Source organism: Fusarium oxysporum, chromosome 1, assembly GCF_000149955.1.
Source record: "Fusarium oxysporum f. sp. lycopersici 4287 chromosome 1, whole genome shotgun sequence".
In the NCBI taxonomy this organism is placed as follows: domain Eukaryota; kingdom Fungi; phylum Ascomycota; class Sordariomycetes; order Hypocreales; family Nectriaceae; genus Fusarium; species Fusarium oxysporum.
Genome location: NC_030986.1, coordinates 5,813,143 through 5,830,061, shown reverse-complemented (window position 1 = coordinate 5,830,061; position 16,919 = coordinate 5,813,143). Strand labels below are relative to the sequence as shown.

Below are 16,919 nucleotides of genomic sequence, written 5' to 3'. Positions count from 1 at the left end.
CTGTCAATGAGCATCACTTATTAAGTTAGAAAATGCAACCGTGATGGTAGCATATCAATGCTATGAAGCAACAAGCGCGTTGAATTCTTGCGGTGCCACCTGACGAGACTCCCTTAGCGAGTGGGTGCTAAACTAGATCCATAACAACAGAGCATATCAGGAACTTCTGGTGGGGGTGCCCACCGGGCCGGGTGTTCGGAACCCCACACGGGAAACAGTCGTAGTCTCAACTAAGCTTGATAAAGCGCAATCCTCACCAATTAGCATTTCATTCGGTATCTCTAGTTGGCCAATTCTGAATGAGTGACTGGCCCTCTTTTTGTGCTTCAAACTCAGCCGTCAACATTAAGCAAAATGCCGTGCGCTGACTGTTACACAGGACATGACCATCCTGGTCCTGTTTACGGCCGCGAGGCCAAACTTCATGGTCATGATTTATACGTTACAGAACCTCAGACCAAAGAGGTTTCGACAAAGGGACTGATAGTTGTCATGTCGGATGCATTTGGGTGGAACACGACAAACCTACGTGGTGTGGCAGACAGATATGCAGAGCGAACTGGCTGCAGAGTATACGTTCCTGATTTCATGCATGGTGAGTTCATGGTTTCTGTCCATGTCCTCGGTACTTGGAGGCTAATGTGTTTATTTTCAGGCACATCTGCGCCCGCATCCATCAAAGCCGTCATTGACAGTGTTCTTAATGATAGAGGTTTCTGGGGATGGCTGGTAAAACCGTAAGTTAAACATGTACCAAGCAACACTGTTATTCCTAACGCAGAGAATCAGATGGAACTTATTAAAGGCTGCATTCGTCATGGTGCCTTTCAGTATTCGTAACAAGCCCGAGAAGCGTTATCCTGGCATTCGCAAGTTCATGGACGACCTCCGTTGCAATGAAGCAGCTAATCTCAAGGTTGGCGTGGTGGGCTTCTGCTGGGGCGCATATGGTATCACCCATTTAGCCCACGGCGAGGTAGCTGCGAATGGCAAGACGATCATCGACGCAGCCTTCACTGCTCACCCGAGTGAAATCGAGGTTTCCCGAGACATCGAACCTGTGAAACTGCCCTACAGTATGGCCATTGGTGATGTCGACTTTGCCTTGCCTTTGAAGGAGGTGCACAAGGCAGCTGAGATCCTGGATGCGAAGAAGGATGTGGACACTGAAGTTGTTATCATTCCTAATGCAAAGCACGGGTTCGCTGTTAGAGGCAACCCGGATAACAAGGAGGAGAAAGATATGGCTGATCAGGCAGAAGACCAATTAGTTAGGTGGTTCACTAAATATTTGTCTTGAAGGGAGTGGAATAAGAATTTTATGGCTATCTTCTAACTGTATTTGTGACTTCTACCTGTTCCGACTCTATCATCTTTATTTATTGAGTTCTTATAACAGGATAATTTATAATGGTACAGATATACGCCAATACCAGTATGTGGCAGTTCAGAAAAGCGTTCCCTTTGCCAACAATTCTTCCAGCTCCTTGTCGGAAAGAAAATCACTATTAAACCGTCGGGCAACTTCACGCTCCTGACGAGCTCGTCGTTCTGCATGTGCTGAGGACTCAGCCTCATCAGGCTCATCCACCGCCACTATGGGCCTTTTTTCTTTTCGTTGCTCTGGCATAGCAGAGAAGTTCGCACGGTCGTCACCGTCTCGAGTGTTGTCTGTGTTTTGCAATATCCGTTCTAGTGTTGGTCTGCGTACTGATTCGGCCGTTCTATTTGCTGACCCCGCTGCCCTCGTTGTAGCATCATTCGCCTGTTTGACTCCAGAATGGAAGGGCATTGGAGGCAATCGGTCAGATCCATAGTCTTCCTCTTTGAGTAATGTGCTACTCAGCGGGGCTTGGTATGAATGTCTTATAAAAGGCCGATTAGAGGCAAAGTCCAGAGACCTAATATTCTGATCCATGGCCCAACCTGTCGTAACATGCTTCCACTTAGATAGTAATCCAAAACCTCGATACTGCCTTAGCTCTTTCTTCAACTTGTCAAAGTGATCCATTAGACGGCCTATGTCGTCTGAAGTATGAATAGCAAGGTTCCAACCTTTCCTGAACTCATCTTCTGGATATAACGAGGTTCCCCACCTACCAATGTTGCTGGGATCCTCATCAAGCTTGAGCATAAGCACGTGGGTCTCCGGTGGACAAGAAAATAGAGCTTGGGGAATACCTCGCTGCGCCAGTGATGTATCGAGAACATAGATACACATATCCGCTCGGAAATAAGTAACCTGCGCAGCTCTCCTGACAATGATCAATTCCTTGTTCGACTCCTTCATTGTTTTGAAACTGCTATCGTGTGCCCAGGGCCATTCTGTCTGGTCCAAAATGTCGGGTCGAAGTTGCAAATCCTCGGGGCTGGCCAGTCGATCCATTGTTGACGATACACGAAGAAATGAAACATCCGGTTCATTCCTCCCTATCTTATATATGGAATGCAGCTTACGCACAAAGTTCCTTGTGCTAGGTCGTGCACAAGCCCGCAGAACTCGGTCTTGTAGCTCCCGATCAGCATCATCCGATGCAACTGTCGGTAGGGTCTTCCAAACATAGTTGACTTCCGAACGTCGAGCTCTGGTTGGCTTATCAGTCCGAAGGCAAAAGTTATAAAGACAGGCATTCAAATTATCCTCGGCCGACATATTAAGAAGCCCGCGGAATGATTCTAAGTCTTCGACCATCGGAGCTTTCTCAAGTTGTATGGTGGATGAAAGTGGCCCCGCTGGGGACCGGATGGAGTCTTGGACAAGTTTCTTTGAGACTGCTAGATACGTCAATTCTCTCGTTGGCTTCCAGCCTGGGCTGAGATAAAATGTTGCTACAGCGACAACATAGAATACGTCTTCTGGATGTAGTATTTCAGACAGATTGCGGTCAGTGTCTGTCCACATGAGCTCCAAGTCGTTGAGTACTTGGCCCTTCGCAAGACAGGGACGCTCTAAGCTTTCCAGAAGAATGGATATCAGACCTCTTGTCTCCTCGTCCGTGGTGGCTGTCCGCAGAAAGGATTCGACATTGTGGTGGGTGATAACTAAACCGATGCATTGGGAGTCAACAAATCTAGCGTCTCGAAAAACTCCTGACCCGCAGTCGAATTTGCAGAGAGAGACTCCCATAGGCCGGTCCTTTGCGTCGTGACTCCTGTCGAAATTACTGGCAATCCACGATCTGATATTTCCAGCCATGGAGAAGATATCGTCATCGTGCCTCAGGCTCTCCGAGTCAGTGGGCGCAAGCCTTTGAAGGCTACGGGCGATGCCTTCGCGATAGATGTCCCGTGCCCAATCAGCGATATAGTCGATAATGAGAAGCAGTTGAAGTGCACCGTCTAGCGAGTCGACGCCGCCACTCCAAAGACGAACCACTCGCTGCAAGAGTGTTAGACTCTAAATGTGTTTCATGCGTGCTATACTCACATAAGATATCGTATCAGGGGTGGTATGAATGTAAGCTGCGAATACTCTCCACTGCTCGCCTTTGTATGACAGAAACCACACAAGTGGACCTCCATCCCATTCTTCATTTTCATTCGCAACATGGGCTAGTTCCTGCTGTATGGAGAGTAGCTCTCTGATAGCGAAGGCAGTTTGAACCTGCGTGTCGGTGAAAGCATCACTGCCCTTCTCAGATTTGGCTTCAATCACCAGAAAGGGAAAGACAAGAGGATCTCCGTCGAGCCTGAACGGGCTACTCCTGATATCCTCGGCGTAGTTTAGTAGCCGAGAGAGCCTTTCGGTAACCTGTAGCCCAAAGACTCGATCGGGGCGGTGCTCACGTTTCGGGAGCTCCGCTCGCAGTTCACTAGAATAGATAATTGCTTCTTCAGCTCTGTCGTCGAACAAGGGGCTGATTCCCTGCTCTGGTCTAAAAAGTGATTAACATGGGTCCAAACTCAACGATACAATGCACTCACATGTCTCGCGAGAAGCCATTAGGCTTACATGTACACGACTGACGCCTCCTCTGTCGAGCCCGAAGGGAATTAGGGTCATCCTCTTCAGCCTCTTGAGTGGTTGGGTCGACTTCTTACTCAGAACGCCAAAGTCGTCCACGGCAATTCCGACTTGTTAATATTTCAGCAATCTTGTGACCGATAATCAACCTGACAGAACTTACCAAGCAATCTCTACAGAAAATCGGGTCATGACTTCTGATTCGAGCGCCAGACGCCATCCGCTTTCATTCTTCCTGCTCTCTAAGCAGCGTTTGGCAATCTTTGTAATACGCTTTGCGCGCTGCTGAACCTGGTGCCTCCATGTAAACCGCGTGAAGTCTGCGGAGATGCTCTCGCGGTAGTCTGAGTAATCCGTTTTGCCGAGTCGCCGAATGTGGTCAAAAATGGTGTTGCAGTTGCCCGGCCACTGAGGACTGGTGATTGAGTCAATTGGACCGTCAAAAATGATGTTGTACTTTCTCATCAGCTGTCGCTGAATTTCGCGTTGATTGGGTGGCATTGTGAAGTGAGAAGCGCCGTAGGTGGTGAAATGAAATTGCAATTGTTTGTATGTATCTGTTATGGCTGTTGGCATGGATTTTGGCGTAAATAAGTACATGTTGTTGGGTCTGGACCAACGGCCGGCTGAGATGCTACGCCATGTTGATGTTTCACTTGTCGCGCGCGTAGACGTGCATATGCAGTTGGTTGTGCAAGTAAATGTACTAACATGGGATAATTAGTCAGTCAAGGCAGAAAATAGATTTATTTCGCAGTCGAACGGGGAATTAAAACAGGCAGAAAGACAATTTAGTTGATGTTGGCCAGGCTGAATGACAGCTGTGGTCGTGGCCATATTCACACGGCTGCAAGGCGTACTCGGAGCTCCCAAGTAAACGTTTCGTCAATTCATTTACCATAAAAACAAGTCGCTATCTGATTTAATTGTTGCCCGTTTCCACTTCCACTTTCCTGTTGCCTCGTACGTCATTCCTCAGCCCCATTTCTTCATTTGTCGTATTGTTGCCGTGTGTCGCGTGACTGTCGTCAATTGATGCGCGATGCATTTAGGGAACCGGGGTGTAGTCAGAGTTGCGCATGTGAGACTTGCGGTTGGAGAAGAGGTAGTAGATGATCATTCCGACGACGGGGAAGAGGAAGACAACCAGACACCAAAGGATCTTGTGCGAGACGGGGCGGTTCGACTGAAGGACCTCGACTGTACATTCGTTAGCATGGTCTAGACAGCGAGGAGACATGGAAATACGCACTCCAGACAAGAATATCAAGGACCAAAATGATGAAACCGATAATTCCACCACCAGTTCCGTAGTGCCACGGCTTAGCGCCAGTGACGGTAACCTCGTCAGCGATGGGAGCAGCAAAGGCAAGCGTAGCAAGCCAGAGCTGGAGGAAAGCGATGACAGCGTTGTTGAGCATTTTGGCAACCACTTTCGCAGTATTATTTGGTGATTTGATTGAGACAAAGTGTTGATACAGAAGAAGAGGGGAAAGGAAGAGGAGAGAAGCCTTTTTGAAAGGAATCAAGCTTACGACGAGACTGGGCACATGATACATTCACACTGACGTCATTGATAGCAACGGCAGCCTAAAACGTCAGATTCAGAATCGACCAATCAATCAATCACCGATCATATCATTAGATCGACGATCGACGATGCTTGTTTTGATTACTAACAAGCCTTATCTTATCTCAGCATTCCTATCATTATTCCTTCTCTTCAACATCAGTCTTTTCCAGTGCAACAGCTTGAGACGGCACTGCATCATCACCATCAAATATAACCGCCATCTGCTCCAACGTGTGTCCACGTGTTTCGGGGTAGGTAAAATAGACGACGAAAATGAAGATGAACAGAATAACGGCGAACACAATGTAATACCTCCATTGAATCGCGTCGAGAGCAATGGCGTTGACGAAGCTGTTGAAGAAGATTGATGCGACGGTCGTGCACCAGGCCACCGTGAGACCACGAGATCGAAGAGAAAATTGCCAGATCTCGCAGGGATATGCGACAAGGAATGGTGTTCTGAATATGTTAGCTGTGACAAAATCGAAACATCAGTGAAGCTTACAGTCCAACGTCATATCCTGCAAAGAAGATGAATAGGAACGGCACAACAGCCAATCCAATTGATGAAGCGCCAGACTTGGCAAAGGATGCGCTGAGAGCAGTGACGACAACGAATGATAAAAACATGACACTCGCCGAAGTCAAGAAAAGGAATCGGCGGCCAAGTCGATCAACACTGACTGCTGCAGCAGTAGCCCAAAGAAGATTCCAGACATTGAGACAAGCTGAGATCAGAGTCTGCTCAGTCGTTGTCTTCAAACCAACCGAGTCCAACACAAGAGGCAGATAGTACGACACAACACCATTGCCCGCCCACTGCGCAACAAAACCAAGCGTGACCGAGATAAACAATCGATGTCGGTTTCCCTTGGTCTTGAACATGTCGAGATAAGACGCACTCTTAGCAGCATCCTTCTCTGCCGTGATAGCAGCCTCAATCTCCATCATCTGCGTGCTCACAATCGGATCATCCCTGTTGCCTCCAGCATGATACTTCGCAATGACATCTGTTGCTTCTTCTAATCGTCCAACACTGACGTACCATCTCGGACTCTCCGGCGCCATCAAAAAGCCCGGCAGTGCACACAGCGGTAAGAAAATCTGTAGCAGGACCGGAATGCGCCAGGACCAATCATTAGGAATAACACGGCACGCAAAGGTGACCCATCCACAGATCGTACCGCCAACATACCACCCACACATAAACAGCGCACTCGCAATAGCTCTATGCGAAGGATACGCGATCTCGTTGATAAGCACAGGCGCAGAGTTTCCCAAGAAGCCAGCAGCGAAACCGATGAAGAGTCGAGCATATGTGAAAGCTTTCTCGTTGGGTGCACCAGCTTGCATTCCAACGCCGATTATGAGGAAGAAGTAGCCAGCGTAGAGACCTGGTTTGCGGCCGTAGCGATTGGAGCACCATGCTGCGAGGGGAGTGCTGAGGCCGTTGCCGAGCCAGTAGATTGCTGTCATCCAGCCGAGATATGCGCCGGTGGGGTGCTGCATGAATGAGTTCCAGGTGTTGAGCGCGAGGATAGAGCCCATTAGACCGCCGTCGTATCCGTTGGCTGAGGCTGTGAAGGGATTGATTAGTTGGATACTTGAGATGCTGAGTATGAGGGCTTACAGAAGAGTACAAGTGACAGGATGATGGAGTTGAGCTTGATCAAATGGCTTGTCTTCCACCATGGTTGATGGGACGGCCCATGGCCAACTTCAGCGACGGTGCCCATGGCTACTGCAGAGAGTTGAGGGCCAGTCTAATTGTCGTAGGAGGAAGGAAAAAAATATCGAGGATCAACTCCAAGAGATAATTGAAGACCTGATGTCAAAAGCCTGTGTCGATCATTGATGTTTTGCGGAGGGCATATGCAAGTCTATATACTCCTCCCATACACGTTATTGACAAACAAAAAAATCCACCAGAATACTCCATACCATTTAAAGTGTCACATGGCACACTAGGCTCTGTCAAAACCCCAGAGTAAATCCTGCCCATGGGGAATCAGACGTTTTCGCGTCTCCCCATACCGCTAGAAAAATTACAAGGGCGATGTCGCATTGCGGAGATTTGCTGGTGGGGATTTCACGTAGCGAACTATTACGAGGCGGAGAATTGAGATTTTGGTGTGAGCTTAGCTTGGTTGTTGGCGTGGTTTAGTGGGGATGTATTTCTCCGCCCCTTGTAAAGAACACGGCAGATGATTTCGGTGAGCTTTGAGGAGAAATAGCTGGCGCATAATGCGAGAAATTCTTCTCAATGTGGGTGATTTGCGTGCTGGGCTTGCCGTGATCTTCAGTGCAGTTTTGGTCCAATTGCGGGCAAAATGTGGACTGGCTGTAATTCTGGCGGAGATTTATCGTCTCATGATGGAGCACGAGGATGAGAATGCTGCATCACGATCATGCTCATGGACTATATAGCTCAGTGTCATTTTTGGTTAGTTAATAACATTTCTATTCGAGCTAGAATCCCCTTCCTTGTCAAGCATCAATCACATCATCACTTTGCCAAACAAGAGTAGTTGAGATGAGGTATGCCAGAATGGATGTAGAGGCCCTCATCCAGCAATTGACCCTTGAGGAAAAGGTCCAGCTTACAGCAGGCAAGTCATCAGCTCACGATTCTTCATAAAGAGTATTGCTAACAACATTCTAAGGAGTCGGATGGTGGCACACAGCAGCAATTGAACGCCTCTCAATACCCCCAATCCGCCTCTCAGACGGCCCCAACGGCGTGCGAGGAACTCACTTCTTCGACAGCACCCCATCATCATGTCTTCCCTGCGGCACCGCTCTAGGCGCAACATGGAATACTGACCTAATCCACCGTCTGGGTCGATTACTCTCAGACGAAGCCCACGCCAAAGGTGCGCACGTCCTTCTTGGTCCTACCGTCAATATCCAAAGAGGACCATTAGGCGGAAGAGGCTTTGAGTCTTTCTCTGAAGATCCTATTCTCTCAGGCATCTTGGCGGGACATTATGTGCATGGTGTGCAGAAGAATGGTGTTTCTGCTACCATGAAGCATTTTGCTTGTAACGATATGGAGAGTGCGCGTATGGCTGTTGATGTACAGATCACGGAGCGGGCGTTGAGGGAGGTGTATCTTCTTCCGTTTATGATTGCTGTTGAGATGGCGAGTCCGAGAGTTTTCATGACGGCATATAACAAAGTTAACGGCACACATGCACCAGACAACCATCACTTGCTGCAAGATATCCTGCGCGATGAGTGGAAGTGGGATGGACTAGTTGTGAGCGACTGGTTCGGAACCTACAGTACGACTGAGGCCATCAATGCGGGACAAGATCTCGAAATGCCGGGTCCTACAAGATGGCGTGGTGAGACTTTGGTTCACGCTGTTACGTCGAATAAAGTCAAGAGGTCAACACTGGATGAGCGTGTGAGGAATATTTTGAAGTTGGTCAAGCATTCGATGGAGAACACGAGTATTCCACCGAACGCGCCGGAGACTCAACTCCAGAGTGAGGAGAACAGTCGACTCCTTCGTGAAGCTGCCGCCGAGTCTGTGGTACTACTCAAAAATGACAAGGGAGTTCTGCCGCTGGATCCTGCGAAGCCGGTCGCTGTGATTGGACCCAATGCCGACATCAGCACTTATTGCGGTGGTGGAAGTGCAAGTCTTCGAGCATACCATACTGTTTCTCCACTGGAGGGCATCAGAGGTATTGCGAAGGACGTTTCCTTCACAAAAGGACTCTATGGTCATCGATCACTGCCTCAAATAGGCAAGCTGCTGAAGACAGTTGGCGAACAGCGTCAAGGATTCACTTTGCGCATATATAATGATCCTCCTCCTAGCTCCGGACCAGATACACGCAAGGTCCTCGAGACGAGGATTCTTGATGACTCGAATATCTGGTTTGTGGACTATGAGCATCCAGCACTGGAGCAGATCTGGTACGCTGATATCGAGGGTGTCTTGACTCCAGAAAAGACAGGAGAATGGGATTTTGGTCTTTGTGTCCATGGAACTGGCGAGCTCTTCATTGACGGTGAGCTAGTAGTCTCAAATGTCGTTGACCAAAAGCCGGGAAGTTCATTCCTTGGTTGCGGTACCGTCGAAAAGACAGGGAGCAGGATGCTTGAAGGCGGCAAGAGTTACAACGTGGTCGTGCGCTGGGGCTGCGACAAGACCTCTGATCTCAAGGTCTCGGGAGTCGTTGACTTTGGACAAGGCGGTATGCGTCTCGGAGGTTGCCCCAGACTTGAGCCGCGACAGGCACTCCAAGACGCTGTTGAGTTGGCCAAGAGCGTAGATCAAGTCGTTCTTTGCGTTGGGACGAGTGGGGAGTGGGAGAGTGAAGGTCAAGATCGCGCAAACATGTCTCTTCCTCCCGGTAGCGATGATCTGATCTCCGCAGTTTTGCAAGCGAACCCCAACACAGTGGTACTCATACAGAGTGGCACGCCTGTTTCAATGCCGTGGGTTGATCAGGCTAGTACCATTGCGCAAGCGTGGTTCGGCGGCAATGAAGCCGGGAACGGTATCGCCGATGTGCTTTTCGGTGCTATGAACCCTGTGAGTCACCCCAGTCATCTCGTAGTGCTCTGCTAACAGTTCTAGTCCGGCAAACTGCCAATCACTATGCCAAGACGCGTGTCAGACAACCCCAGTGCCTTGAGCTTTCGATCAGAATGTGGACGCGTTCTGTACAGCGAAGACGTGCATGTCGGCTATCGCTGGTATGACACGCTCGACATTGAACCTTTGTTCCCCTTCGGACATGGTTTGTCATATACTACCTTCACGCTCTCTGATCTTCGCGTCGAAGAGCACGGAGAGTCGGAGAGCAAGAAGTTGATAGTGAGCGTCAATGTGACTAACACTGGCTCGCGATCAGGCGCTGCGGTCGTACAAGTCTACGTCAAGCCACCTCACCCAACACCACTTACTGCTTCTGCTCTTGATACGATTACGAGATCTAGCAAGGAGCTCAAGGGCTTTGCCAAGATCAATCTGGTTCCAGGAGCAAATGGTAGGGCAAAGGTTGAGCTGGATGTTCTCCGCGCGACGAGCTATTGGAGTGAGAGAGAGGATTATTGGTGCAGTGACGCGGGAGATTATACTGTTCTTGTTGGCATGAGCAGTAGATGTGAGTTTCTGGACAAGACGTTTACGGTCCAGAACGCGACGACGTGGCGGGGACTTCGGACATGATAAGAGTTCACTACCCTACATCGTCATAAACCGTATTATTCATTCTACGATCCGTCGTTGATTAATGTGATGATATAAGGCATAATGATTTATATAATTTATTCGCATCAAGTAACTTGTCTTTTTTTAAAAAAAATTTTTTTTTTTTCGCCCTTATTCGCTGGGGGATGTGAGTGCCATCGAAAGACTCTTAGAAAGGCGACCTACATTAAAGTCAAGCGATACTGTGATTCATTCCATCATGGCTCAGCAGCATGCAACTAAATCCATGGCGGAGTATTGTCGCGAGTCAAACTTCATTAGCTACTCAATAGTTCAAACTCACACAAAGTCGAATTGATGCACGTCGATTAATCTGATCGGAAGGCATCGTCCTTTTCACCGAATACTCGGAAGTTCTCCACCATTTTAGGCGTAGAATTGCGGCTCCGACAAAAATGAACTAACGAAAAAGTCCAAGCGGCACATGACGCCCACTGACTATTCCAGCGGGTCTCGATTAACTCCGCAGTCTGTATTTCTCCGCCTCGTCAACCCCAGAAACTGACCCGACTGATCGGTTACCTATCATGGCAGCGACAGACGTAGACCCCAGCACATCACTGTTGTCGACCGACAATGCAGCTGACGAGTCTATCATAGCTGGCCGGCAAAAAGCGAGACAGTTGAGTACCAGGGCATGCGATGCGTGTCGTGCTCGGCGGAGGAAGTGCGTGTTTCCGAGGGATGGTGCAGAAACAGCGTCGCATTGCGTGGGATGCTCGAGGCTGCATATTCAGTGTAGTTTTGACATACCCACGAGGCCTAGAGGTCCGAAGAGAAGAAGGTAGTCATATCGAACCCTTGGTATTGTCGTGTCACATGAAAGCCTGGCTAACAACTATCAGGACGACTCAACCACCTGCTGCCATCTCTCCAGAACTACACGTTGAGAGCCCGACCCATTACGAAGAAGATGAGACGCTCCATACGGAAGTTCCAACACCTCTCGGGAATTCTCATCTGAGTCTGGCATTTGGATCATCGCCTAATGCGCCATCACCAAGCCGTGCACGCATTCACAGCCATGACGCGCACTTCATCCAGCCTCAAAATGTCGAGTTGTTCGAGCATCAGTCCCAAACGGATGAAATATGCCCCCGAAGCTTGTTCATGACCATCATGACTGATTACATCGACCACATATACCCTCTTGTTCCTGTCGTACATCTACCAACCTTCCGTAACGACTTAGCATCAAATAAAGATATCACCGACCTCGACACTCTACTGCTATTCGTATCAATAGCTTCGTTGACTGTGGGCTTGCTACCATCAAAGTTTGACAGTTACCACGCTCTGGCAGCTCGATTTGGCACTCGCACAGCTACGATTAGCCACTGCTCTCAGATGTGCATCCGTCTTCGGCCTGCGGATTACTGGGATCATATCAGCCATCGAAAGTGGGCTACGGCATACTGTCTCTCGATCGGAGCGTTCCAAGTTGGACAGATCAACCAAAGCCGCATGTTTGAAGCAGAGTCGATGCAGCTTGCGAGACTATTGGGTATGCATCTTGTTTCTGAGTACGAGGGCTTAAATCCCATTGAGACTCAACTACGGAAGAAGTCATTCTGGCTACAGCTCTACACTTTCGCGTAAGTCCATCAGTTTCAAGCACTCTTGTCGGCTAACGAGATGTCAGACATTCCAAGATCCAACCGGGTAGATGCAACTACTTAACATATCTCGACAACTATACCATCCGAGATGTCAACTTTGCTGCATTAGAGCCTCTCAACATTGTCGACGAGAACATAACCGAAACAGGAATCGTCGGCCAGCTTCCATCAACACCATCCGTAGGGCTACCAAACAACACTGACTCAGCAGACGATGCCCCATTTCACTCCACTACTGTGTTCATCATGGCATCTCGCGCATTCCTCTTGGGTATGCGAGAGTCCATGGTCAATGATGGTTGCAACTGCGGGTTTGGTAGATCCCCAGAGGAGCGTCTATCGAAGCTGAGAGATCTCCTTGATCAACTGCGGTATATACTTGATGGTTTGCCAACGCACATGCGCCAATGGGGGCCAGGCGATAACTACCAACCATTTGATAGTAGTGATAGGCGCCAAGGTGCGTTCACTGAGGCTCATATCGAGCATTTGCAAAATGAAAGCACCAGAGCCAACCTGCACGTCAGTCACCTATGGCTCCAGAACTTCCTCCTCGACAAAATGGACGTCGCACTGCAAGAGATGACGGACCGAGAGGGAGATGACTCATACATCGCAACTCAACTCAAACAAAACTGGAAAGACCGTGAAGACGTATCCCGCCAACTGCTTCATATCCTCCACAGCATCCCTCATGCGTACCTAGAGCCCAACGGTCTATATCTCGTAAGTCTCACGTCACATCCTCATTAAGATCTCACAGATTGACAAAACTCCACGTTAGATCTACAAAGTGCGCAGCATTGCCAGTTCCCTTCTCAACTGTCCCTTTGAGATGGATAGACAGCTCTCCCGTCGTGTCTCGGAGTACATCCAGGAATTTACAAAAGTGCTGTCATACCTCGATCGGAGCGAGATTGTGAATACAGACGGCTTGAGGAGTTGGATAGACGAGGGTCAACATATTAATCATGATACATAGGGCACGACGATTCTCTTCGGATGATTCGTGAAACATTGCCTCGAAATTTGATACAGAGGTTTCACAAAGGATGCTTGTGTAATGATCGTAGAGGCATTAGGCTTTTTTTGCCTGCCTAGGTTTTGTCTGTCACGAAACTATATCACACAAAGGTCCGTTGGAGCTTGCTGCGAATCCTCCGGAAGGCGATATGCAACTGATCCAGAAGTAGACTCTGCGGTTGAAGAACACATTCATTCTGCAAATAAATATTTAGCTTTTGTGCACCCGTACTCTCGGCCTACTATGTAAGCTATTAAATCGCATTCTCAGCTCTTCAACTCCCATAAAGATGCCGCATTCCGCAACCCAAAAACGACACTCAAAGACCTCAGTCAAAATGAAGTCCTTTATCTTAATTATCCTCGTAATCGCCTTCATCAGCCTCTCCATCAATACCGTCTCAGCTCGTTGCTTCTGGACCGGCGCCAAATGGCAAGATCGCGCCGCTGCTCGCCAGCACGTTGTCAACGCCTGCAAAGGCCACAGCGGATATCTCGGTGCTTTCCAAGGTACCTTTGCTGCTGGCGAGGCTGCACATACGTGCGTTCAGCACTCTCCCACGCAGAAGCTTGAATTCATGGTTCAGAATCTGAACATCTATCATGCTTTTGATCTTGCCGATGATGAATGCGTTTTGCGTCTTCAGAATGAGATCAATTCCTATGCTCGCGGAGGAAGCTCAATGATTAGCGGCTGGGTTTTTAGGTGAGTTTTACCTGGTCTTTAGCTGACAAGGTCATAGGGCCGACCCAAGTAACGGCATCTGTTAAGAAGTTCGGCCAAGATCCATGCCCTTGTTTCGGGCGTAAAGTTGACGTTTGACGCTCAGTGGATCGTTACATATTTGCCTTGGATTATGTCCTGTCTAGGTTCTCAGACATCCATGACCTCTTCGAGTTCTAGGCACTCATTAAACTGGCTCTATCTCTGCCTATCGGATAAATACGTTCACTTTAGCATTGATGCAGTCCTTATACACATACATGGCTTTGCATCATGAGTAGCGTTTTGCAGAAGAATGATCGCTTGGTCTGTTTCAAGCTCTTGTTAAGTTGATGCCAGCATCCGACGTCTCAAAATTCATGCTCCTATTGTAGATCGGATCCTATAGAGAGTTGCAGCGAGCGGTCATAACACCAGAGATCCAGCCGCCAACCTTAACACTCAAGTTACAACCCATTGTGGCACCACAATCTCCTTCGGCACAGTTGCTATCGTCACCGTCAGAGTCACCATCGTTAAACCATTTATGGTTATGTATCTCCCGTTCATTGATTGGAAAGCCATCTATCTCGCATCCACATAAATACATTTCGCGTGACTTGTTCTGAAATATCCCTGTCTGGGTCCAGCCCTCTATAGTCTATAAGACTAGCAGCTGCAGGATGACTTGACTTCAATGAAGGAGATCAGGGTGCCAGTCCAAGCCGCTTCATGAATATCGATCCTGTTGAGTCCGAGGAGTCCTCGGGGGCCTCTAAGAAACTCCTGTGGAAGCCAGCAATGATGGCACCAAGCCACAGGGAACTCAGATGAGGGCTTCGAAGGGAGAACGTCCGAGTCAGAATATCTAGATTTTGTATCAACCCTGACTGGAGGACAGTGGCAGTACCTTGCAACCATTGACCACAGGTATTGCATAGTACACTAGGCTCGTAGAAAATACTGCCAAGAATGGACTTCACTCTGTGAGGGTTGCAAGACAAGGTGAGGAGCCTATCGAACTGCCTGATGTCTCGCCCATAGATTGGTTCTTCTATCGATTCTGCGCTTGACCTGATTCTTGAAGGTGCAGTGCACATTCGTGGCACCGGAAGTAGGATGCTTATCCTATCATAGTAGGCCAACGGGAGCATGAGGGCTATCGCAAAAGTAACACAGTTTTGATCGTGAGCGGAATGGAGTGTATAATAGTCAGAAATATACTGAACTGCCGGCTCAAGAACTAGGCAGGATTGGGTGACTTGGCGCTTTACTCCTCGAGGCGCTGAATAATCGTATAGCTGGAAGTGATTCCAATGTTGAGGACCAAGGAGACAAGAATTTTATAGGGGCCAAACAACATTAGGAGACTTTCTAACATAGGCCCGGGCGTAATAACGACTGGCCCCCCCATCGTGCAGCGTCGTAACTGATATTTCCAACATCTACGGTTGCTTCTGTGTTGTCGCAAGTACGCGTGGCCAACCACTCGGCTTGACTGTCAGTGTACTCCAGTGGCAATGCTTGAGAGAAAATCTCGGCCCGTCGCGCTGATAAAGCATACGCCCATGCGAGAACGAGGACTGTGAGATGATTGTCACTTTGCTTGAACCAGACAGATGGTGGGAGAGGCAATTTGGTCGAGGTAAACAATCTGGTAGGCGTAGCAACACGCGGTAAAATTCGAAAAGGCTGCTCGAAGGGCGGTAAATCACAGGATCCTGTCCCAGGAACCTACGTTGATGTGACTGTTAGCAACCTAGTAGTATCGAGTTCAAGTCCGGTCGGAAAGTAAGGGTGCTGAGGGAAGAGATGCTCGACCCGTAAGCTGGCTGAAGGAATCTCAGGATCTTTAGTTGCCTTCTTTAGTAACGATGACCAGGTCTTATAGCCCTTTTCATAGATTAGCCGATGAATAAAATCGTCGAGACGCAGTGGATCAGTTGACATGGTCCACAATAGTATTTGCAAACGTAGGCTTGGTCGAAAAAAGTGATTCCGCGAGCGGGAATGGCGCGGAAATAAAACGAAAGGCCTAGAGAGCTGAGATTGTGATAAGAAGTTCGACTTAAAGGCTTGCCCTGAAGATTTGCTCGATACCTGAGGTCCTGGAGATTTCATCATCCCAAAAGATGACTCGGAAAACCTCCACGCAATATCCATTGGTGGTGGCCTGATTACCTCCGCCTCGACAGAAACAGAAAGTCACCACTTGCCTGTTCTGCACTGGAGCCCAGTATCGGAAGACAAAATAAAGTTCACTTCAGCCTTCCCTCGCAATGAAAAATAGGTCATCGGGTCAAGAGTCTCGATAAACCAGGACTGCACGGTGACGCCACAGGAACAAGTCCAGATGGCTATTCCATGGCTGAAGGAACTAGGAACATTTCAAGCTACTGAGAGGTGTCCGAAAGGCAGCTAGGCCTTGGCTTCCAGGGCGGACAAAACGCGGTAGGAATAGTGAACTTCGCCCAGACGTGGGTGAAGAGACTGGGCCAAACCAAGAAGTCCAACATCCTTGCCAAGAAATCCCTTTCCAACGCCGATCTAGAAGGGCCTTTCGCTGTCCAGGTTAGCTTTTGTACTGGCATAGCACGACGGGTGCGGCTGCGAGAGCTCCTCGCCGATATCCTACCTGCCTACGTGGCAGACCTTGCTACCGCGCCTTGTTACTGGGAGAGACTTCAAGGCTGTGATATCCTGGAGATATTACGACATGAAGACTTCAGAGCACATTACCAAAAGCTAGACCGTGAACTGCAAGCAGAGTTCGAGACTTGCTATCGCTGTCCTGTTTCTGTTCCAAG

General features: G+C 48.8%; 8 protein-coding genes across 10 annotated transcripts; 4 read left to right on the top strand and 4 right to left on the bottom strand.

Annotated features, from left to right (window-relative positions):
• Positions 1-354: 354 nt before the first annotated feature.
• FOXG_01370 (uncharacterized protein) lies at positions 355-1,300 on the top strand (the record flags this gene model as incomplete). Its single annotated transcript, XM_018378191.1, has 3 exons — positions 355-595; positions 656-737; positions 790-1,300. 3 exons carry the CDS (start codon positions 355-357, stop codon positions 1,298-1,300), a joined length of 834 nt encoding a protein of 277 aa, XP_018234059.1.
• A 147-nt stretch (positions 1,301-1,447) lies between these two features.
• Positions 1,448-3,196, bottom strand: FOXG_01369 (uncharacterized protein; the record flags this gene model as incomplete). Its single annotated transcript, XM_018378190.1, has 1 exon — positions 1,448-3,196. The coding sequence occupies one exon, from the start codon at positions 3,194-3,196 to the stop codon at positions 1,448-1,450; it is 1,749 nt and encodes a 582-aa protein (XP_018234058.1).
• Positions 3,197-4,123: 927 nt separating this feature from the next.
• FOXG_01368 (uncharacterized protein) lies at positions 4,124-4,465 on the bottom strand (the record flags this gene model as incomplete). The annotated part of the gene is made up of 1 exon (XM_018378189.1): positions 4,124-4,465. The coding sequence occupies one exon, from the start codon at positions 4,463-4,465 to the stop codon at positions 4,124-4,126; it is 342 nt and encodes a 113-aa protein (XP_018234057.1).
• Positions 4,466-5,012: 547 nt separating this feature from the next.
• Positions 5,013-5,385, bottom strand: FOXG_01367 (uncharacterized protein; the record flags this gene model as incomplete). The annotated part of the gene is made up of 2 exons (XM_018378188.1): positions 5,013-5,164; positions 5,217-5,385. The coding sequence occupies 2 exons, from the start codon at positions 5,383-5,385 to the stop codon at positions 5,013-5,015; spliced, it is 321 nt and encodes a 106-aa protein (XP_018234056.1).
• Positions 5,386-5,674: 289 nt separating this feature from the next.
• FOXG_01366 (uncharacterized protein) lies at positions 5,675-7,273 on the bottom strand (the record flags this gene model as incomplete). Its single annotated transcript, XM_018378187.1, has 3 exons — positions 5,675-5,996; positions 6,043-7,114; positions 7,168-7,273. 3 exons carry the CDS (start codon positions 7,271-7,273, stop codon positions 5,675-5,677), a joined length of 1,500 nt encoding a protein of 499 aa, XP_018234055.1.
• A 677-nt stretch (positions 7,274-7,950) lies between these two features.
• FOXG_01365 (beta-glucosidase) lies at positions 7,951-10,916 on the top strand. Of its 2 annotated transcripts, XM_018378185.1 has the most exons (3): positions 7,951-8,146; positions 8,201-10,086; positions 10,132-10,916. In XM_018378185.1, the coding sequence occupies exons 1-3, from the start codon at positions 8,071-8,073 to the stop codon at positions 10,723-10,725; spliced, it is 2,556 nt and encodes an 851-aa protein (XP_018234053.1). In that variant the 5' UTR covers positions 7,951-8,070; the 3' UTR covers positions 10,726-10,916. The 2 variants fall into 2 exon arrangements, with proteins under 2 accessions (XP_018234053.1, XP_018234054.1); XM_018378186.1 differs by having other exon boundaries at positions 8,201-10,916.
• A 350-nt stretch (positions 10,917-11,266) lies between these two features.
• FOXG_01364 (uncharacterized protein) lies at positions 11,267-13,438 on the top strand. Of its 2 annotated transcripts, XM_018378183.1 has the most exons (4): positions 11,267-11,551; positions 11,613-12,362; positions 12,410-13,112; positions 13,171-13,438. In XM_018378183.1, exons 1-4 carry the CDS (start codon positions 11,295-11,297, stop codon positions 13,366-13,368), a joined length of 1,908 nt encoding a protein of 635 aa, XP_018234051.1. In that variant the 5' UTR covers positions 11,267-11,294; the 3' UTR covers positions 13,369-13,438. The 2 variants fall into 2 exon arrangements, with proteins under 2 accessions (XP_018234051.1, XP_018234052.1); XM_018378184.1 differs by having other exon boundaries at positions 12,410-13,438.
• A 309-nt stretch (positions 13,439-13,747) lies between these two features.
• Positions 13,748-14,180, top strand: FOXG_01363 (uncharacterized protein; the record flags this gene model as incomplete). The annotated part of the gene is made up of 2 exons (XM_018378182.1): positions 13,748-14,115; positions 14,153-14,180. The coding sequence occupies 2 exons, from the start codon at positions 13,748-13,750 to the stop codon at positions 14,178-14,180; spliced, it is 396 nt and encodes a 131-aa protein (XP_018234050.1).
• Positions 14,181-16,919: the final 2,739 nt, after the last annotated feature.

Excerpts from the sequence above, each read along its gene's own strand:
- FOXG_01365 (XM_018378185.1), top strand. The coding sequence starts at position 8,071 with ATGAGGTATGCCAGAATGGATGTAGAGGCCCTCATCCAGCAATTGACC. Across the intron at positions 8,147-8,200 it reads AAAGGTCCAGCTTACAGCAG|GAGTCGGATGGTGGCACACA; the intron begins GCAAGTCATCAG and ends CAACATTCTAAG. Across the intron at positions 10,087-10,131 it reads TTTTCGGTGCTATGAACCCT|TCCGGCAAACTGCCAATCAC; the intron begins GTGAGTCACCCC and ends TAACAGTTCTAG.
- FOXG_01364 (XM_018378183.1), top strand. The coding sequence starts at position 11,295 with ATGGCAGCGACAGACGTAGACCCCAGCACATCACTGTTGTCGACCGAC. Across the intron at positions 12,363-12,409 it reads CTACAGCTCTACACTTTCGC|ACATTCCAAGATCCAACCGG; the intron begins GTAAGTCCATCA and ends ACGAGATGTCAG. Across the intron at positions 13,113-13,170 it reads AGCCCAACGGTCTATATCTC|ATCTACAAAGTGCGCAGCAT; the intron begins GTAAGTCTCACG and ends ACTCCACGTTAG.